The following is a 19,301-nucleotide window of genomic DNA, read 5'->3' on the forward strand; positions in this document are numbered from 1 at the left end:
TACTATAGGATCGTCCATTATCCGCCAGAGAACGAAGGAGATTAAAACAATCTAAGGAAAACTTCCCTCATTCAGGTATCCACTGAATGGTTTATTTTCTCTCTTGGAGGTATTGACTCTTTATATGGCACATTTCTACAGATGTCACAATCCTCATGATATTAGCTCATATAACAGTTATTCAAGTTTAAACCTTTACAGTAATTGTTGATAGTCCAACCCTGACCTTAATTGAGGTCATAGGCGAATCGCTGCACAATTTCTGATTTTTGGTTTTCATGGTCAAGGATTCCAGAGGGCAACTTCAGAACTCCTGCCTCTGCATGAATTGAGGATTAACTCCAGGACAACCAAACTGAAAACTTGAGCTAATCAGTGGAAAAGAATCCTATGTAGCCACAGTGTATGACTCTTTCTTTACTTTCTCCATTGTAGGTGTCTGATCTGAAAAACTGGTATAAAGGTTTTCCACCTAGATTGACATCATAAGATTTCTACTAGTACCAGCCCATGTCCTTTTTCAAAGATGTCATATTTGACTCAAACGTTGAATCTGGAGGGATAAACACAGATGTTGCCAGAGCTGCTGGGTTTCTCCAGCTCTTTCAATTTTTATTTCAGATTTCCAGCATTAGCAGTGCTTAATTTTATTGCTTAATCCATTCTGGTGTCTGGATAGCAACATTCCAAGTATGCTTCTACAGTTGAGTTGCCTTCCCCCACTTATATGAACAGGAAGGGTTTAGAGGGATATGAGTCAAATGATGGCAAATGGAGCTAGGTCAGATTGGGATGTCTGGTCAAGTGTGGACGAGTTGGACCAAAGGATCTGTTTCCATAATGTATGAATCTATGATTCTATGAATTCTGGTTGTAAAATTACACTAATTCCAATTGTTTACATTTGCTCAACAGTTTCCACTTCAAGAAGGAGTTCACATTGTGGAGCTTTAGAAGCAAACTCTTACACAGAGAACCAAAAGGTGAAAGTCAGCCAATCCTTATCAGATATCACCACCTATCATGGAAAGGTGATGTTATGATCATTAGAATTTATTGTATTCTGTGCCATTTACATTACAGTAAGTCACATTAAGTAAAACCTTTTGCATATGAGTGCATGATCTCCTCCTGGAAACCATTGAAGAAAATAATTTTTCGTTAAGTATTATGACAAACAGATTTTTAATTAGTAAAGGACTCGAAGATTATAGAGGAAAGACAGAAAAGCAACATTGAGGCCTATCAGTTCAGCCATGATCTCATTGATTGGCAGAGCAGAGTTGACAGGTTGAATGGCCTACTTCTGTTCCTATGTCATATGGTCTTATGAATTTAAAGTTTAATTACTTTCCATTGTTCTGGGAATTTGGAGCCTTCTCTGTCTCTGCTGGTTAAACTTTAAAATAATTTTTTTCTGTTTGTTTTATAGTTATTCATAACATGTTATGCTGGGGAGTTTTTTTAAAAAAAGCAAGTCTTAATAAAATATTTCTGTAGCAAGCAACATTTGGAATATTATTTAAATCATTTAAGGTCTTTACAATGCAGTCTCTTTTTAATTGCAAGTTAGTTGATTCTTGTATATATCTTGTATGTGAGCACACACTCTAATTTTTATATAAAAACAAATTGTTGTAGTATTCAATCCCCTAAATGGTGACCAAAAATTCTACAATGCTATGTTTAAACAAAATAGTTCTTTACTCCTCTAAACATTAGCTGTGGTAGCACATTTTCTATTATGTAGTGTAACTGAATAACCTGCAATTCATAGCAAGAACTACCATGAGAGATTGAATCTGTACAAAACTCTTCCATCTATTGTGTATCAGTTATTTTCTGGTGCCCCAGATTTTAATACATGCAGATAACATTAATTCAACACGAAATCACAACTGAATGAATGGAAAACCATTAAGCAATTTGGGATGAAAAGTACCAATTAAGGTGAACCAAGCAACTATAATAGAAACCAATCAAAAGTGGTGCGCACAATAAGATGCAGTGACTGAACATGCACAGAAGAGAAGGGGCAACCAGGAATGTCTTTCGGAATTTTCTTTTGGAATAATTTTTAAACCATCATCTATTCCTCGCTCTGGGAAACAGATAATATTTTCAAGGTCTAAAAGTTTCGATATTAAAATTTTGTGCCCTAATACTGTGACAGTATAAATGAGATATTGTAAAATCTGAATTGATATATGCTTATCCTCAAGTTTAAAAGTGAGGCTGTTCAGTACTTCAGTATTTTCGGTAGAAATCTGAATGACTGTAAATAAGTACTTTTTGGTGATTTTTCATTTTAGATAAATAATTGTAAGGATGTGGTGAACAAAATCCTAAATAATTGTAGTATTTTTGAAAATAACAACATTGTTCACGCAGTTCTTCCTCCATCGTTTTGAGGAAGTCTTTGTGCACAAATTTAACTCTTGTTTCTGTCTGGACAGATGCTGAGTTTCTCCAGCATTTTCTGTTTTTATTTCAGATATCCAGCAGCCACTGTATTTGCTTTTACTTCCTACATAGTAGTCACTGTACAATCTCAAGTTTTAAAAGTTACACCCTTTTCAAAACAAAATACTGAAGCAAATTGTATTGTAAGCAACATTTTGTTGCAGATTTTGAATTAATTTATTAATTGTTTTATTTTTATTTTAACAGGTCGTGAGTGAGTCATCCCCTCACCTTTCAGATGATGATGAATATTGCTCTTCAACCAGCTCAACTGATAAATCAGAGGGGGATTGCAAAGAAGGGTAAATACTTAAACTTTTTGTTATATGGTGATATTCCCAGTTTGGGAATCAAGGAAACCACACTTATGTCCTAAAGATAGAATTGGATAAACATTGTTTGAGTTTCCTTCACTAGTAATAGCAGACAATGGTTAATCCATTTAGAAACAGTGAAGTGAGTCAGTATATCATTAAAAACAAAATATTGCAGATGCTGGAAATCTGAAATTAAAGCAGAAGGTGCTGGAGGAACACAACAGATTTGGCGGCATCCATGGAGAAAGAAGCAGTATCAGTGTTCCAAGTGCAATAGTACTGATCTGTACTGATGAAGAGTCATATCAGACTTGAAATTTGGACTCTCTTTTTCTCTCTATGGAGGCTGCAAGATCTGAGTTTCTCCAGCACTTTCTGTTTGTTTGTTTGTGTGTTTGAGTGTCGACTTTTACCAATAATGCATAGATGATTCATCAGTACAATGATTAGTATCATAGGATTGACATTGTCACACAATTTTAATCATGAAACAATTTTAAAAGAATTGTGCAAAGTAGACAAAATGTCTGCATTCTAAAGGCAATTGATGCAATTTCAATGATTGAAACAACCAGGGCAGCTTCAACCTATTAAGTTTTGATGAAAGAAAAGAGAAACTGGAGTTAATTAATCTTGAGTGACTGAGATGATCTTACGCAGAAAAGAACCTCCCCAACAAAGGCATGGACACCAAAATTTAACAGGACTTCCAGTGTGTCAGTAAGCCTTTAGCAAATTAAGGAAAACGGGGCCAGTAAATCATTTCTGAGACTAATCTAATGGTTTTCTAGCCAACAATGATCTCTGCATAATATGGAGTTTGGAAACTTGGGACAGTGTACAGAAGTACCACCTAACCATGTCTTCACGAAACCTTGAAAAGTGGGTGACAAGAAAGGTAGTCTAACAGCTCCATTATCTCCCAAGCCAACATACCCAGCACTGAGGTGCTAAAAACTTAAAATTTAGCTGAGCAGATCATGTGATTCGTATCTCCAGTACTTGTATGGGCAAGTGTCCTACTCTGAATTCATTGCATGAGACTCCCTGCTTTAGTGATGTCGTCAAAGCATCTTTGAACAGGTAAGACATCAACGAAAGTAGAGTTCTGTTTAGGAGAGCACTGAACACAGCAAGAGGCAAACATTTTAAACATTGGAGAGAACACACAAACCAAGCACTATCTGTAACACGTGGCAAAGTCTGCAGATCATGCATTGAACTTACTTATGATGTCCGAACCCATCAATTCAGAGTGAAAATATGTCTTCCTCTATCTGAAAGAACTGCCTAAGAAAGACAACCACTTTCCCATCCAGTATGTATAATCAACAAACCTGGAGGCATATCATTAGTCCCTTTAACTAATATAGATTGTTAAAAGCTGAGGCCTCAGTGCTGATACTTGTGGCGCACGACTTGTAACAGCTTAAAACATTTAGCCACGTTTTCTCTCCCATTGCCATTTTCAGTCAGGTTTCTTGAATGTGTAAAAATCTCAGTAATTTCCATAAAATTGCACACTGCTGTTTTCTAAACCTTTGCTATTTATTTTCTAGTAAATCTGATTCCAATGAAATGCATGATCTGGTAAAATTGATGACGCAAACATTAAGCATGGATTCAAAAGATATGTGTAGAGAAAATCTAATGCCTGCTCCAAAACCAGAATTCCGATTACAGCGGAGGTATAGAGATACCCTGATTCTTCACGGGAAAGCTAAGGAAGATCTGGAGGATTTTTGCTTCAATGATTTTCCAATTGGTGTGTAACAGTCAGAAATGTTATCACATGTTTAAAGTATTGTTTATTCTATAAGTGAATTGATTGAATCATTTATTTAAAATTTAGCTTTTTCCAGTTGAAGCAGCTGAGACATAAGTAAAATTAGAAGTTAGCCTAAGTTTAACATTGCTGTAATATATTTCAGCTTGCCACGTTCTCAAGGGCAACTGGGGATAAGCAATAAATGTTGGCCTAGCCAGAAAAGCCTACATCCATGAATGAATTAAAACAAAATGCACTATTAAGCTATTTCCTGTTCCTTATTTTGTTTAGAAGTTTTATCTGTACCAGAGAAGATCAAAAGAACAATTCAAGCTCTAAGAACAGATGTTGTAAAAGGACTAGGAGTAAAACTTTTGGAAAAAGTATATAACATTATGGAAGATGCTGATGAAAAGAGGAGAGAGGTAGGCTCCTTAATATTCTATGTTCATTTAATCTTCTGAGGAGTTCTTAATTTGCCTTCAGGATCAGTAGCTGGTTACTTAACACTGATCTGATTTATGTAACCATTTCAGGAATGCCTGCAGGAGCACATGGGTGAAGAATTATATCAGAATTACAGTATGAAGGTCCAACAACTAAAGTTCTTTGAAGATCATTCGAACTTTTGACTCCATGGTATTGAAAATTACTTAATAAGTTTGTTCAATTTAAAAAGTGCCTTTTTATGGGCATTGATCAGTTGCAATATGTGTCTATCACACCTGGAAAACTCAGTTGTCTAAATGCAAGCAGACTGAACTTGGATTTTTTTTTAACTTTTGCACCATGCAATGGCCAACATAGAAACGAGACAAAGGATCATGAAGCATTGGACTCAATGTTCACCTAGCCATGTTGTTTTCGGTTTGTGAATTAAAATGGCTTTTGTATCATATCTTCACATCGTCAGCTTACTGTGTTGTGAAATATTGGATGATTAGTTGAATATGTATTACAGTTTTGTTGACATACGGTTGATATTTTCTATCAGAGTTATTTCGCATATAGATAAGTACTGTCCATCACAGAATTTACTACAGGTATGTCATCAACATGCTTAAATGATCCAAATATGTTGTAAAATGCTAAGTTCACTCATAGCTCAATTTGAAACCTTTGCAGTTAGTTAATTCATAACCACAAATTATTTGTTTTTACAATTTGCCCAAACACCACAGGATATACCTTAAGGGAACATTTTACAAGAAACTCCATAGGAGCAGTCCTGGTTTTTCGGCAGTTATCCGCTGAGTGGCAAGTTACTTGTTTTTTTTGTCCTATAATTTTCTAAGTTTCTGCTGCAAGATAGTTTCAGCTGACTGTTACCTCACAGTTGTCAGTACTTGGTAGATTTAGAAAATGAACAGCCAAAATGTCCTAAAATAAAATACACATTCATTTTCATAATTAACTGCCAATTCTGGATTACGTTCTTTTTCTAGTCCAAAGGGCCAAAGCCACTTTAGTGCTTTTTGACACCATCCAACTGAGATGAAGTATCTATCATTGACTAGATTAAATCTTGTATACTTCTTATCCGTATTGTTCCAGGTGGCCAAGTGGTACTTGGATTAGTAATGCACAGGTCCAGGTTAATGCGCTGAGGACATTCAAATCTCTCAGCAGCACCTGGTGGAACTTAATTAATGAACCTAAAATATAATGCTTCTTATTAGTGGTGAGTATGAAACCTACCTGGTTTACTAATGCTTTTTAAGGAACTGAATCTGTTGTCCTTACTGATCTAGACTAAGTATGACCCTGGATCTAGCACAATGAGGTTAAATCTTTAATACCCTCTGAAATGGCCTAGTAAGCTATTTAGTTCATGGGTAATTAGAATCTGAGACTAAATGCTGACCTTAACAGTAACACCCACATTCCACAAAAGAATAAAAATGCCATGCTAAACAATATATTTTCACAATCTACAAGTTAGCATTCTAACAAGAGTATAATTTTAAGTTCTATGCGCAAACAAAAGCAGAAAATCTTGTGTATCTAAAAAAGTTGATCGTCTGAATAAATGAAAATTATACACTACAGATTCAAGAATTTAGGAAAAAAATGATGTGGGCAGAAAAAGAAGGCATGAGAATATAAATATGCATTTCAGTGCAAATATTAGCCAAATCAGACTTGTACTTGCAATGAGGAGGGAAACAAGTCATAGAGTCACAGAGCTGTACAGCATGGAAACAGAAGTGAGTAGAAGTTCATAAGCATTTTCCATATGCAGGATTTACTTGGTGTAAGGATTTGTTCTATTCTTTCATCCACTGGCTTGTGCTTGAAGTAATTTCCCACAATAATAGTTTCACCTCTAACCAGACCAATATTATACCTAGAAAGATCATGTGATCTGTGTACATTCTGCATTGAAGCACAGCTTTCAAACATAACTGAAAATATCTACATTTTCAATTAGGTTTGTTGTATTTATTTTTAACTGTACTTTGTAGGATTTGTGAACTTACAAAGTTGTATTACAATATTTGTTATAAAAATAAAAATAATGTATAGTTTCAAAAGTAAACTATGTCACAATTTCACCTGAGTTTCCTATGTGTTATGACAATGCATACCTCTGAAGTTATTTATCTAATTGATTTATTTTATTGTTACAGTTCAGTCACTTAGAAACAGAATAATGTACCTTTCAAACATAGAACTCCCAACTAGAAAAGATTGGGTTCATGTGACAATTTTACCTAACTTCACCCTCTGCCTGTAAATTTGCCTCTCCCACAGATGTTAAGAGTTTGAAAAAAAAAGTTGGAAAATATTTTTCAACATAGGTAGCATAAAGTGTTAGTATCTGTTCATGTTCAAGCAGGATATGTTTATTATTCCATTTTCAAATATTATTGAAGTTATATAACTTTTGTTTCTCATCGTAATTGTATAATATTTATTTGGAACACTGACATATCAATTTTATACAATAACAATTCTTACAGCTCCCACTGATTACATTGTTTGAGAGTCAGTTGTTAATTTGAATTTAGTTGAACTGAATCTAATGAATTCAGTTAAATTAAGTGAGTTTGTACAAATGATTTTTCTTTATTGTTTATAACAAGTTTTTGTACTTGAATTCTTTAAATGTAAGTATTTGACAATTTTAAAAAAGTGGTATTTGCTATGAGCAATAAAGTATACTTTATTTTAATTTTTATTATGTTCACTCAGAATGTATGAATAAAAGGTAAGTAAAGAGCATTTTGCAATTTTTTTAGTTATTTATAATATTTTAAAGAGTTATATAACTCTTAAATTATACCAAACAATTACACTAATTCATCATTCAGGTTTGAAGACTGTACCAGTCATTCTATAAGTTAAATGCAAATTTTAATATGGTATGGTATAGTATTGATGTACTTTGTGCCACATTTTAAAATCAATCGTTCGTAAAAATCCTAAATTAAGCTAATTGCTTAATCATACTTATCAATACGATAATCCTATATAAACAAACACCACAGAAAGTCATTTGGTCCATTGAGTTTGAGTTGGTTTCCTGGAAAAGCAATGAAGTTAATTCTATTTCCCCACCTTTTCCCCATAGCTAAGCAAAATGTTTTGCCTTCAACTATTTCTTTTTGAAAACCACAACTTGAATTGCTTATACCACCCTTTCATAAGACCATAATAAATAGGAGTTAGGAGTAAGCCTTTCAACTACTCAAGCCTGCATGACATTCTATAATCTCATAACTGATCTGCCCCAGGGCTCATCTCATCTTCTATGGAAGCTCCTCTCAGCCTTCAACTTCTCAATACTTCAAAAGTATATACTCGATCTCATGTAAAAGTCTACCCCCAATTTTTGGCCACATAACCTGGAATTTTCCATATATTTTGTGTAAAAGTCGACCCTAGTTCTTCACAGATAACAGATCAACCTTTATGAGTCAGTGTGCTGGCTGTCATGTCCCGATCCAGCTTACCAGTCTGCTAGTTGCTCCACTCTGCTCCCAGTGTTCCAGTCCGCTGGCTGCTGTGTTCCCCTCCGGGTTTTGCGAATTACCATAATTTGTTTTTCTCTCTGTATTTGTTTCAAGATCAATTGGGCTTTTGCTAATGATACGGTATGAATTTTGACAGGCAATAATTTCAGTCTCTCATCAGTAGTATCCATGTAATAGTCAATCCCATAAATTTAACTTTAAAAAGTCATCCAAAATTTGACTATTACTCAGTATATAATGTATCTGCAGCTTATTTAAATATTCAGTAATTCAGCTTCCAGAACTCCCTGGGACAGAGGAATCCAGGCATTTACTATCCTCTGAGAGAAATTTCTTCGCATCTCAGTTCTAATTGGAGTTCCGTTATTCTGTAATTATTTTCCCTAATTTGAGATTCTCCACTAGTGGAAATATCTTCTCAACATCTATCCTGTTAAGTCCCCTCAATTTTGAATGTTTCAATGAGATCACCCCTCAATTTTCTAAATTCTAGTGAATTGTTTAGCTGTTCTTCAGTTAACACCTTCATCCCAGGAATCAGAGTTCAAAATGTATAGCATTGGAAAAGCACAGCAGGCCAGGCAGCATCTATGGAACAGGAGAATCAATGTTTCAGGAGCCGGGGGGAGGAGATATTAGGAAACTAGTGAAGTCGATATTGATGCCATGTGGTTGAAAGGTCCCAATACGCAAGATGAGGCGTTCTACTGCAGTCATCAGGTGGCTTGTATTTGGCAGTGCAGGAGGCCCAGGACTTAATACCTATTGCAGAGTGGGAGGGGAGGGGGAAGGGAAGATGGTGGAGGTGGGGACTAAAAGTGGTTGGGTTGTTTAGTGCCTGTGTCCCAGAGGTGTTCCCTGACACGTTCCATGAGTTGTATCCTGTAAGTGCAAGCAACGGACACAGTAGATGAGGTGTTTAGATGTGCAGGAAAATCTCTTCTGGATGAGAAAAGCTTCTTTGAGGCCTTGGACGGAGGTAAGGGAGGAGGTGTGGGTGCAAGTTTTACCCCCCTCACGGCAGCAAGGGAAGTTGCCCAGTGTGGTGGGTGGGTTGGTGAAGGGCGTGGACCTGATGAGGGAGTCACTGAGCGAATGGTCTCTGTAGAATGCAGATAGGGGTACGGAGAGAAATATATCTCTGGTGGTGGGTCTTGATTGGAGGTGGCGGAAATGGCAGAGGATGAAGCACTATATACAGAGATTAGGGGATGGAAGGTGAGGACCAGGGGATTCTATTCTTGTTGCGGTTGAGGGGTGGGGTTTAAGGGCGGAGGTGTGGGACATGGAGGAGATGCACTGGAGGGCATTGTTGATCACGTGGGAGGGGAAATTATGGTCCTGGAAATCAGAGCCATCTGGGACATCCTGGAAAGGAATTACTCCTGGGAGTAGATACGGAGGAGGCAGAGGAATTGGGAGTAAGGGATTGCATTTTTACAGGTGGAAGGGGTGAAGGTGGGAGTGGGTGGTGTCTTGAACATATGGGGGGAGTTCCTGGACAAGGGGGGGTGGGACGGTGTCGAGGTATGAGGAGATAAGTTCAGATCAAGAGCAGGTGGAGACAATAGGTCAACTGGGTCAGGTTTGTGGATTTTGGGTATGGTAAAATTGGACGGGTGCGGTTGGAGGAGGTGTCTGAGTTGGCGCCTGGCAGAAGCCCCCTCAACCAAGATCCCACCTCCCAGATCATCCACAACCTCATCAGCTCAAAGGACCTCCCATCCACAGCTTTCAACCTCAGTTCCGCAACCCCACCCCTCTTATCCAAAATCCATAAACCTGACTGCCCTGGTCAACCTATTCTCTCCGCCTACTCCTGCTCCACCAAACCTATCTCCTCATATCTCACTACCGTCCTGTCCCCCTTTGTCCAGGAGCTCCCCACATACATCGAGACACCACCCATGCCCTCTACCACCTCCATGAGTTTTGCTTCCCCAGCCTCATCATCACCATGGACATCCAGTCCCTTTACACCTCTATCCACCATGGTGAAGGCCTCCAAGCCCCCTCAATATACTGGCATGGATAAAAGATAGAAGCTGACAGTAGGTATAAACGAGTCTTTTTCAGATTGGCAAGTCATAATGGGATCAGTGCATGGATCTCAACTGCTTATAACTTACATAAATGACTTAAATGCAGGTTGCAAGGTATGGTTACCACATTCTGTAATAACCTTTGATGTGCTACCGTATCAAATGATTTCTTAAAATCTAAATACAGTACATCTAATCTTTCACTTTTACCCACAGTGTTACCTAGAGTCATGCAGCATGGATACAGACCCTTTGGTCGAAATCATCCATGCCAATTAGATATTCTAAACTGATTTAGTCCCATTTGGCAATATCTCTTTCAACCCTTCCTATTCATACACGCATTGTATCTGCCTCCACCACTTCCTCTAGTTTGAGCTCCCCTATCCTGGGGGTAAAAAAAGACCTTGGCTAACTGTGCCCTTCATGATCTTATAACCCTCCATTAGGTCACCCCTCAGCCACTGATGCTCCAGGGAAAATAGCTCCAGCCTATTCAGCTCCCTAGAGCTCAAACCCTCCAATTCTGGGAACATTCTTGTAACTCTTTTCTGAGCCCTTTCAAGTTTAACAACATCTTTCCTATTGCAGAGAGTACAGAATTGAATGCAGTATGCTAAAAGGGGCCTTACCAATGTCCTACACAGCCTCAGCATGCTAACTCCAATACTCAATGCACTGGCAAGTGAAGGCAAGCACGCCAAACACCACCTTCACCACCATGTCTACCTGCAACTCCACTTTTATGGAACTATGCACTTGCACCCCAGGACACTACCAGTTGTATAAACCCCACCCTGGATTGCCTGACCAAAATGTAACACCTCACATTTATCTATATAAAACTCCATCTGCCACTCTTTGGCTCAATGGCCTATTTGGTAAAAGTTCTGTTGTACCCTGAGATAACTTTCTTTGCTGTCTACTACACCACTACTTGTGATGTTATTCAAACGTACGAACCATACCTCTTATATTCACATCAAAGTAATTTATATAAATGATGAAAAGCAGTAGACTCAGCTCCGATTCTTGTGGAACCCTAGTTGGATAAATAACCCACTACCACCACCCTCTCCGACTGTCAAGCCAATTTTGTATCCAATTAGCTAGCTCCCCCAAAACCCATGTGATCTAACCTTGTTACCAGACTATCAAATGGAACCTTGTTGAATGCCTCTTCAAACAACTTCATGAGATTGGTCAAACATGATTTCCCTTTAAAAATATCATTTGAAATATCTAAGCATATTTCTATAATTCCCTTACTCATTTTTTTTTTGTCCTATGACAGTTATTAAGCTAACTAGCCTTGTTTTCGGTTTTTGGTCTCCATCTTTTGAGTAAGAGTTACATTCGCTTTCTTCCAATCTAAATGAACTATCCCCGTATCAAGGAAACTTTAGAAAATTAAAATCAGCACATTGATTATCTCATTTACCACTCTTTTAAAATGCTGGGATGAAGTCTATCAGGACCCGGGCACTTGTCAGTAATGACTCATCAGTGATAACTGATTTCCCAAAGTTCCTCCTTCCATTCTATTTACTGATTCATTGCTGCTTCTGAGATGTTGCTTTTAACCTCAATACTGAAAATTAATGCAAAATATCTGTTTAGTTCATTTACTATCTTGATATTTTCCATTATTAATTCTCCAGCCTCATCTTCTACAGGACCAATGCTCACTTCATTAACTCTATTCTTCCTTGAGTGTTTGGAGTAATGCTTTGATAACTCTTTATATTTTTGGCTAGCTTTCTTGTCCTGAAGTTTCTCCTTTATTAATTTTATTTCAATTATAATTGTCCTTTCTTTTTAAAAATACCTTTTGACCCACTTCTCTCTCCCTCAAACTGAATGCAAAATTCAATCATATAACATTATTGCTATGATCACTGGGAACATAGGTTCAAAACCCACAATGGCAGATGGTGAAATGTGAATTCATAAAAAGCCGTAATAAAAGCTTGCTCAGTGGCAACCATACAAATACACTTGGTTTCCGTGGAATGCTGAAATGACTAAATGTGAAGAATTAACATATTCAAAGATGGTAGTGCCTGGATCAAAGAAAATTATTTTTTGTAAGGATGATTGCTAAGACTTGAGAAGATAGAATGTACATGTACTTTGTTTTGAGAAATAATTTAGAAATTAAAAAACTTCAAGTTGGAAGCAGTTTAAAAGAGATGCAATTGATTTTATAGTTAAAGCATATATGACTAAGTGATAGTAATTAAGAATTAGCAATAATTTTGTTAGAAAATATTATTGAGCAAGGTAATCTATAAGTGGACACTATCATAGATAGATAGTGACCCTCCTCATCATCTGGTGTGGTGAAGGAGAAAATATTGGAGCTTTGAAAACAAATTGAAATGCTAGCTGCAGATTTAGCTACTGGTCATACAGCCAGTAGCTAAATCTGTAGCTTTGGAGGGCTACATGATGATATGGTAACATGAAGTTGCAGCCCCTCAGGAGGCAAACATATACAGAACATATTAATTAATGGAAACTGCTAGATATCTACAAGAGGCAGCAAGGTTAAAGATTAAAGCACATAAAAGAGAGTAGACCCCATTCAGTTACATAAGCAATGGGCAGAAGAAGGAGCCAGGAAGGCAACAAGCCCTGAACATAAGGTCGAAGCAGCAACAATTGGATTGGAGGAAATAAACATGGTACAAAGGGATACAAAAGATGAGGAAAAAGCGATACAAGAACAAACTGCTAAAGGCTGCTGATGGTATCTGGCAAATATCGGAAAGAGTGTTATCACCTCTTGAATTACACCACAAAAGTGCGCACCATAGGAGGGAGGCCATGAGGTGGCAGGTGCTTCTGGTGGCAAGGAATGGGAAGAGATGCAGCAAAGCAGTACCAAGCTATGTCTGGTATGTGTCCAAACATAACCCAGGAAGACCTGTCAAGGTCTGCATGTCACACATGCCCAGACCAAAGGGGCCATATGAGCAATTACAAATCAATTTCATAGAACCCCTCCCAGTCAAGGAAAAAAATCTATTGTCTGGTTGTTATTAATCATTCTTTACTATCTGCAGAGTTCATACCTGGTAGAACGAATGAATAGGATGTTAAAGAAAGCATTAGATAAAGCCATACAGGAGACCAGGCAGATAGGTATCCTAGTGGAACTCAGGGTGACATATAGTAGAAGTATCACTCCATAAGGTTGATGACAGGAAGAACAGAGATTTTCAGGGAATGCTGTGACTATTATTGAAGAATTCAGAACTGCAAATGAGTTAAATGATTTGTGAGAAAGCAGCACAAGCAGATAAATAAAGTACAAGAGATTAGAGATTGGATTTCTGAATAATATAGACACAGCAATGAAAGTGAACCAGACCAAGGTAGGGGATAAAGTTTGCATCATTTGAGATAATTATGATCAATGCTACATCAATGCTTGCATGGACATAAAAAAAGAAAAGGGCACGGGAAACGCTGGTCACAGCTGAAACACTTACCTAATTCTTTTGCCTTACAAGACTAATTCCAACCAAAATAGAATAGTAATTTATTGTCACGTGTACCTTTACAAAAAAAAAGTGCTGAAGTCACCATGCTCTGGCACCATTTTAATAACAGAAGTTATTAAGACAAAGTCCATCTTAGGTCAATTCACAGCTCCAGGAAGCCCAATACCGAAGTCACTGCCAGGAATCCTGAGCCGTTAGAATCCCAGGCTAGACCCAAATTCTGAGCCATTGGAATCCCAAGCCAGACCCACCACAATGCCAGGCCTCTGCAAGGAATCCCAGGCCACTGAAATCACAGACCAGGACCTACCTCATCGCCAAAACCACCACTGAAGCAGCCAGGACATAGACACAATGGCCAAGAGGGAATAGCCGGATTCACGCCTCATTCTCCACCACAGCAGCCTTCAAAACTTCATTTCTCCCCTCCTGGATAAATTAGGATGGTTAGGTGTTTAATTGACAGAATGCTATTTGTCATATTGATACTAGTAGAATTGGTGTTCTTTGTAATGGGAATGATGAGTGCTACCCAAACATCTACAAGGCTGTCATATTACACCACAAGCAATGCAGAATGCAATACTCAACATATGACACTGAATGTAACAGGAGAACAATTGACAGATATGGTGGGGACTCTTTGGAGGGACTGAGTTCCCAAATTTATGTTTTGATAGCTGGAAGATTGGCTGATGCTAAATGTTATGGACCAGACCACACGCCCTGATAATATTTTAAGGTGGTGCCCTGTTTCTTATTTCAAAGGTAAATGCAAAGTGGAGTTCCAGATGCAATTTGATTGGCCAAACGATGCAATGTTAAGCAAAACACAATTTATTCAAACACTATAGTTAATCTACAACAAATAAAAAGGAACTTGGAATAACTATTGGAAAACTTAGCAAAATAATAGATACATTAACTACTACTAACAACTGTTCCAATATAGTAACATTCTATAAACACAACCTTGACAAAAAGGCAAATTCAAATAACAGAATTGTCTCACATGCGACTCCTGCAGCAGGCAGAGAAGCCCCAGTTTTGGCTATAACCGAGAGGATAAAAAAAAGCCTTCCACCTCCAAGACCTCAACAGCAACTGCTGAAAGCTAAATTTAAAATCCCTGGTTTTGTCGGTGGAAGATTGATCACACCCACTCAGGCTGCTTCTATTGTTTCAACTTAAACAGCTTTTGAAGCCTGAGGTTTTGTTTTTATCTCTCATCAACTGCTTGGCATCTGTCCTCCAATCTCTCTCTAAAAGAAACCATGACAAAACACACCTCTTAAAGGCACTATATCATCACATTAATTAACAAGAGATCTTGTGTGATAACATATACCACGAGCGAGTACCCATTATTCTAAAAATCTCCAATATTAGTTTACTTGATTAGTGTTTGGGTCAGACTTGCACTGTATAATAGTAGACCAAAAGATTTAGATGTTTGGTTCTCAAACTTATGGAAATCTGGTAAATGGTGAGTAGAAACAGACTAAGATCTGACATAGGTAATTCAGAGCTTGGCCAAAATACTACTGTCATACCTAACTACTGTCAATCGTAAATTGATCAATGTGTAAGGAAAAACTTTCAAATTATGTAATCAGAAGTTATGTCTGCAGGTTCTGTGGATCATTGATACTTGAACAGATGAGGGGAAAATCTGAAATAAATTTGCAAGGGGAAGGTACCCTGTACCAGTTGCCAACTTTGTCTCTGGTGATCTCCCCTCCACTGCCTCCAATCTCATAGTCCCCCAGCCCCACACTGCCCAGTTCTACCTGCTTCCCAAGATCCATAAGTCCATCTACCATGGCCGACCCATTGTCCTGCACGTTATCCCACCGAAATCATCTTGTCCTATCTCAACTCCATCCTCTCCTCCCTTGGTTCAGGCACTTCCTACCTACATCTGTGACACCAACCATTCCTCTACCTCTTCAGCAACTTCCAGTTCTCTGGCCCCCTGCACTTTATCTTCACTATGGATATGCAGTCCTTACACGCGCCCTTACCCCACAAGGATGGCCTCCAAGCCTTCCTCTCCAACATACCCATCACGTCCCTCCCACCAATACCCTCCTCAGCCTCGCCAAACTAGTATTCACGCTTAATAACCTTTCCTTTAACTCTTCCCATCTCTTCCAAATATAGGGGGTGGCCATAGGCACTCGGATGGGCTCAGCTACACCTGCCTCTGTCAGCTATGTTAAACAGTTAGTCTTCAGTACCTACACAGACATTGTGCCCTAACTCTTCCGCTGTTAAATTGATGGCTGCATCGGTGGAGCATCCTGCACCTAGGGTGAATTGAAGCAGTTCATTGGCTTTGCCCACAACTTTCACCCTACCCTCAAATTCACTTGGTCCGTCTCGGACACCTTCATCCACTTCCTTGACCTTTCCATTTCCATCTCCAGCGAGTCTCCAGACGGACATTTACTATAAACCCACAGACTTTCACAAATACCTGGACTACACCTCCTCCCATCCAGTATCCTGCAAAACCTCCATCCTGTTCTCCCAATTCCTCTGCCTCCACCACATCTGCTCAGGTGAGCTGACATCTACCCCTAAACATCCCAAATGCCCACCTATTTTGAACGACATTTTCCTCCCCAGTCTGTCAACCAAACAGTCCTCCATTCCCTGTTCCACTGCTCTAAATAGCCCCCCCAAATGCAATAAATACAGGGTCCCCCTTGTCCTCACCTACCACCCCACCAGTCTCCGCTTCCAACGCATCATCATTAAACACTATCTCCAACTAAACCCCACCTCCAAGAACATCTTTCTCTCCCCAATCTTCTCTGTGTTCCAGAAGGACCATTTCCTCCACCAATCCTTGGTTTGTGCCATTCTCCCCACGAACCCACCCGAACCCCACAGATGCAAAACCTGCCAGCACACCACCTCCCTCACCTCCATCCAGGGCCCCAAACAGTCCTTCCAAGTGAGACACAGTTCACTTGCCTCTGCTCCAACCTAGTTTACTGTATCCTGATGTGATCTTCTCTACAGTGGGGAAGACTAAACATAAACTAAGGGAATGTTTTGCTGAGCATTTCCACCGTGCCCACAGGAGCTGACCTGATCTCCCAGTCACCACCTATTTTAATTCCACTTCCCATTCCCTTTCCTACATGACCATCCTTGGCCTCCTCCATTGCTACAATAAATCAGACCGTAAATTGGAAGAACAACAACACATCTTCTGCCAGGGCAGCCTAGAGGACTCCACATTGAGTTCTCAAATTTCAAATAATCTCCCCTCCCTTCACATCCCCTCCCCCTCTCTTCCATTCCTTTTATCGACCCTTCTTTCCAGCTACCAACTGGCTTCATTCCTCCCAATGACCAACCACATCGTACCATATACCTGTGTTCACCTATCACCACCCTGTTCCCCCCCAGCCCTCTTTATCTGCAGCTCCCCTTACACCCATCCCAGTCCCGAAGAAGGGTGACACCTGAAATGCTGACTTCTCCATCTGATGCTGTTTGGGTTTGGCACGTGTATATAAGATCAACGTGGAATGTGTTATACATATAGCCGGAACAATGCCGATTAACATACATCAGTTATACCAGAGTCAATACTCATTATAAACAATAAGGTAGAGAATTATTGGAGTAATTATTACATAAGGTATCATAATATACGACCATTAGAGAAAAACTGGGGAAATGTTAAGTATGGTTTATAGAGTGGATAGAGTTTGTAAGAAGGCCTATGGAGTATTATCGTTCATTAGCAGAGGGATTGAATTCAAGAGTCGTGAAGTGATGTTGCAGCTGTACAGGACTTTGGTTAGGCCACAGTTGGAGTACTGTGTGCAGTTCTGGTCGCCTCACTTTAGGAAAGATGTGGAAGCTTTGGAGAGGGTGCAGAGAAGATTTACCAGGATGTTGCCTGGAATGGAGAGGAAGTCGTACGAGGATAGGTTGAGAGTTGTCGGCCTTTTCTCGTTGGAACGGCGAAGGATGAGGGGTGACTTGATAGAGGTTTATAAGATGATCAGAGGAATAGATAGAGTAGACAGTCAGAAACTTTTTCCCCGGGTACAACAGAGTGTTACAAGGGGACATAAATTTAAGGTGAAGGGTGGAAGGTATAGGGGAGATGTCAGGGGTGGGTTCTTTACCCAGAGAGTGGTGGGGGCATGGAATGCGCTGCCCGTGGGAGTGGTAGAGTCGGAATCATTGGCGACCTTTAAGCGGCATTTGGATAGGTACATGGATGGGTACTTAATCTAGGTTAGAAGTTCGGCACAACATCGTGGGCCGAAGGGCCTGTTCTGTGCTGTATTGTTCTATGTTCTATGTTCTATGGTTTAGATATAGTGTAGAAACTGCTTCACTCATACAATGTACTAAAAAAATGGCAAAATATATGAAGAAGCAAGCATGAAAACCTAATGCAATATGTAGACCCATTTTCCTACATTATCCCGCTATTGACTGAATATCTCACCCTAACCAGGTGAAACAGTGTACTTATAGGATACACTCCAACAAAAAAGTCCAAGGCTTATCAGACAGCTCTACCACTGAGTGAGAGAAACTGTAGAACTCAGGAACAAATATACAGGTACACCAATGGATTTGAATCACTTTTGTTCTAATTATTGCACAACGTATTTATTTTGTATCTAACATGCCTGAGTTAATGCACCAGGAGGTCACATACAAGAAGTAGGCATTCAAAAATGGGGGCAGATTGTCAAGGTGAAGAACTTCGACCAGAGGATCAAACAGTACAACAGGTTTGACCCAATGTGTTTGCAATTCTAAACTGGATACTTGGCCAGTATCAATGGGTAGCACAGCAAAATGAAAAAGGACCACGCGAGGCCAAAGGCCTAAAAGGGAAGAGAGGAAGGAGTTAAATTAGTAAGGATTAAAGCTTTAGCCAAATAGTTGGTAAGTAGCAAAGCTAAAACTAACAAACAAGGCATCTAGATTATCAAGGTTAGTCACTATCGAAAGGCCTAGGGTGAAAAACAGACAAACGTTTCTCACATTCTTTATAGGTGAAGAATATGGGACAAATTGATACCAAATGTGTGAATTGTAATATGAATGCTTCAATGTGTATAAAATTTGAAGGAATTCTGTAATTCGGTTAGCAAGTTTTATTCCATGTTAAAATTTCTCTCTATCCAGAGATGAAATAAACTATTTTTATCTGTTTTCCTGGACTCCTATCAATTTAA

General features: G+C 39.0%; 1 protein-coding gene across 3 annotated transcripts in view; it reads left to right on the top strand.

Moving 5' to 3' along the window:
• nek4 (NIMA-related kinase 4) overlaps nt 1–7,767 on the top strand; it is a 51,824-nt gene extending 44,057 nt beyond the window's left edge. For 2 of the 3 annotated variants that reach the window (XM_087994185.1, XM_087994183.1), the window contains 6 exons: nt 9–75; nt 916–1,031; nt 2,671–2,765; nt 4,340–4,545; nt 4,840–4,973; nt 5,085–7,767. In XM_087994185.1, the coding sequence (XP_087850311.1) occupies nt 9–75; nt 916–1,031; nt 2,671–2,765; nt 4,340–4,545; nt 4,840–4,973; nt 5,085–5,180 (714 nt within the window). In that variant the 3' untranslated portion in view covers nt 5,181–7,767. The remainder of the gene's footprint in view (nt 1–8; nt 76–915; nt 1,032–2,670; nt 2,766–4,339; nt 4,546–4,839; nt 4,974–5,084) is intronic. The other variant, XM_087994184.1, reaches the window with a different exon arrangement.
• The last annotated feature ends 11,534 nt before the right edge of the window (nt 7,768–19,301 follow it).

The sequence above is a fragment of the Chiloscyllium plagiosum genome, unplaced genomic scaffold, assembly GCF_037043375.1.
Source record: "Chiloscyllium plagiosum isolate Xiang-an unplaced genomic scaffold, Cpla_swu_hap1 HiC_scaffold_14, whole genome shotgun sequence".
NCBI lineage: Eukaryota > Metazoa > Chordata > Chondrichthyes > Orectolobiformes > Hemiscylliidae > Chiloscyllium > Chiloscyllium plagiosum.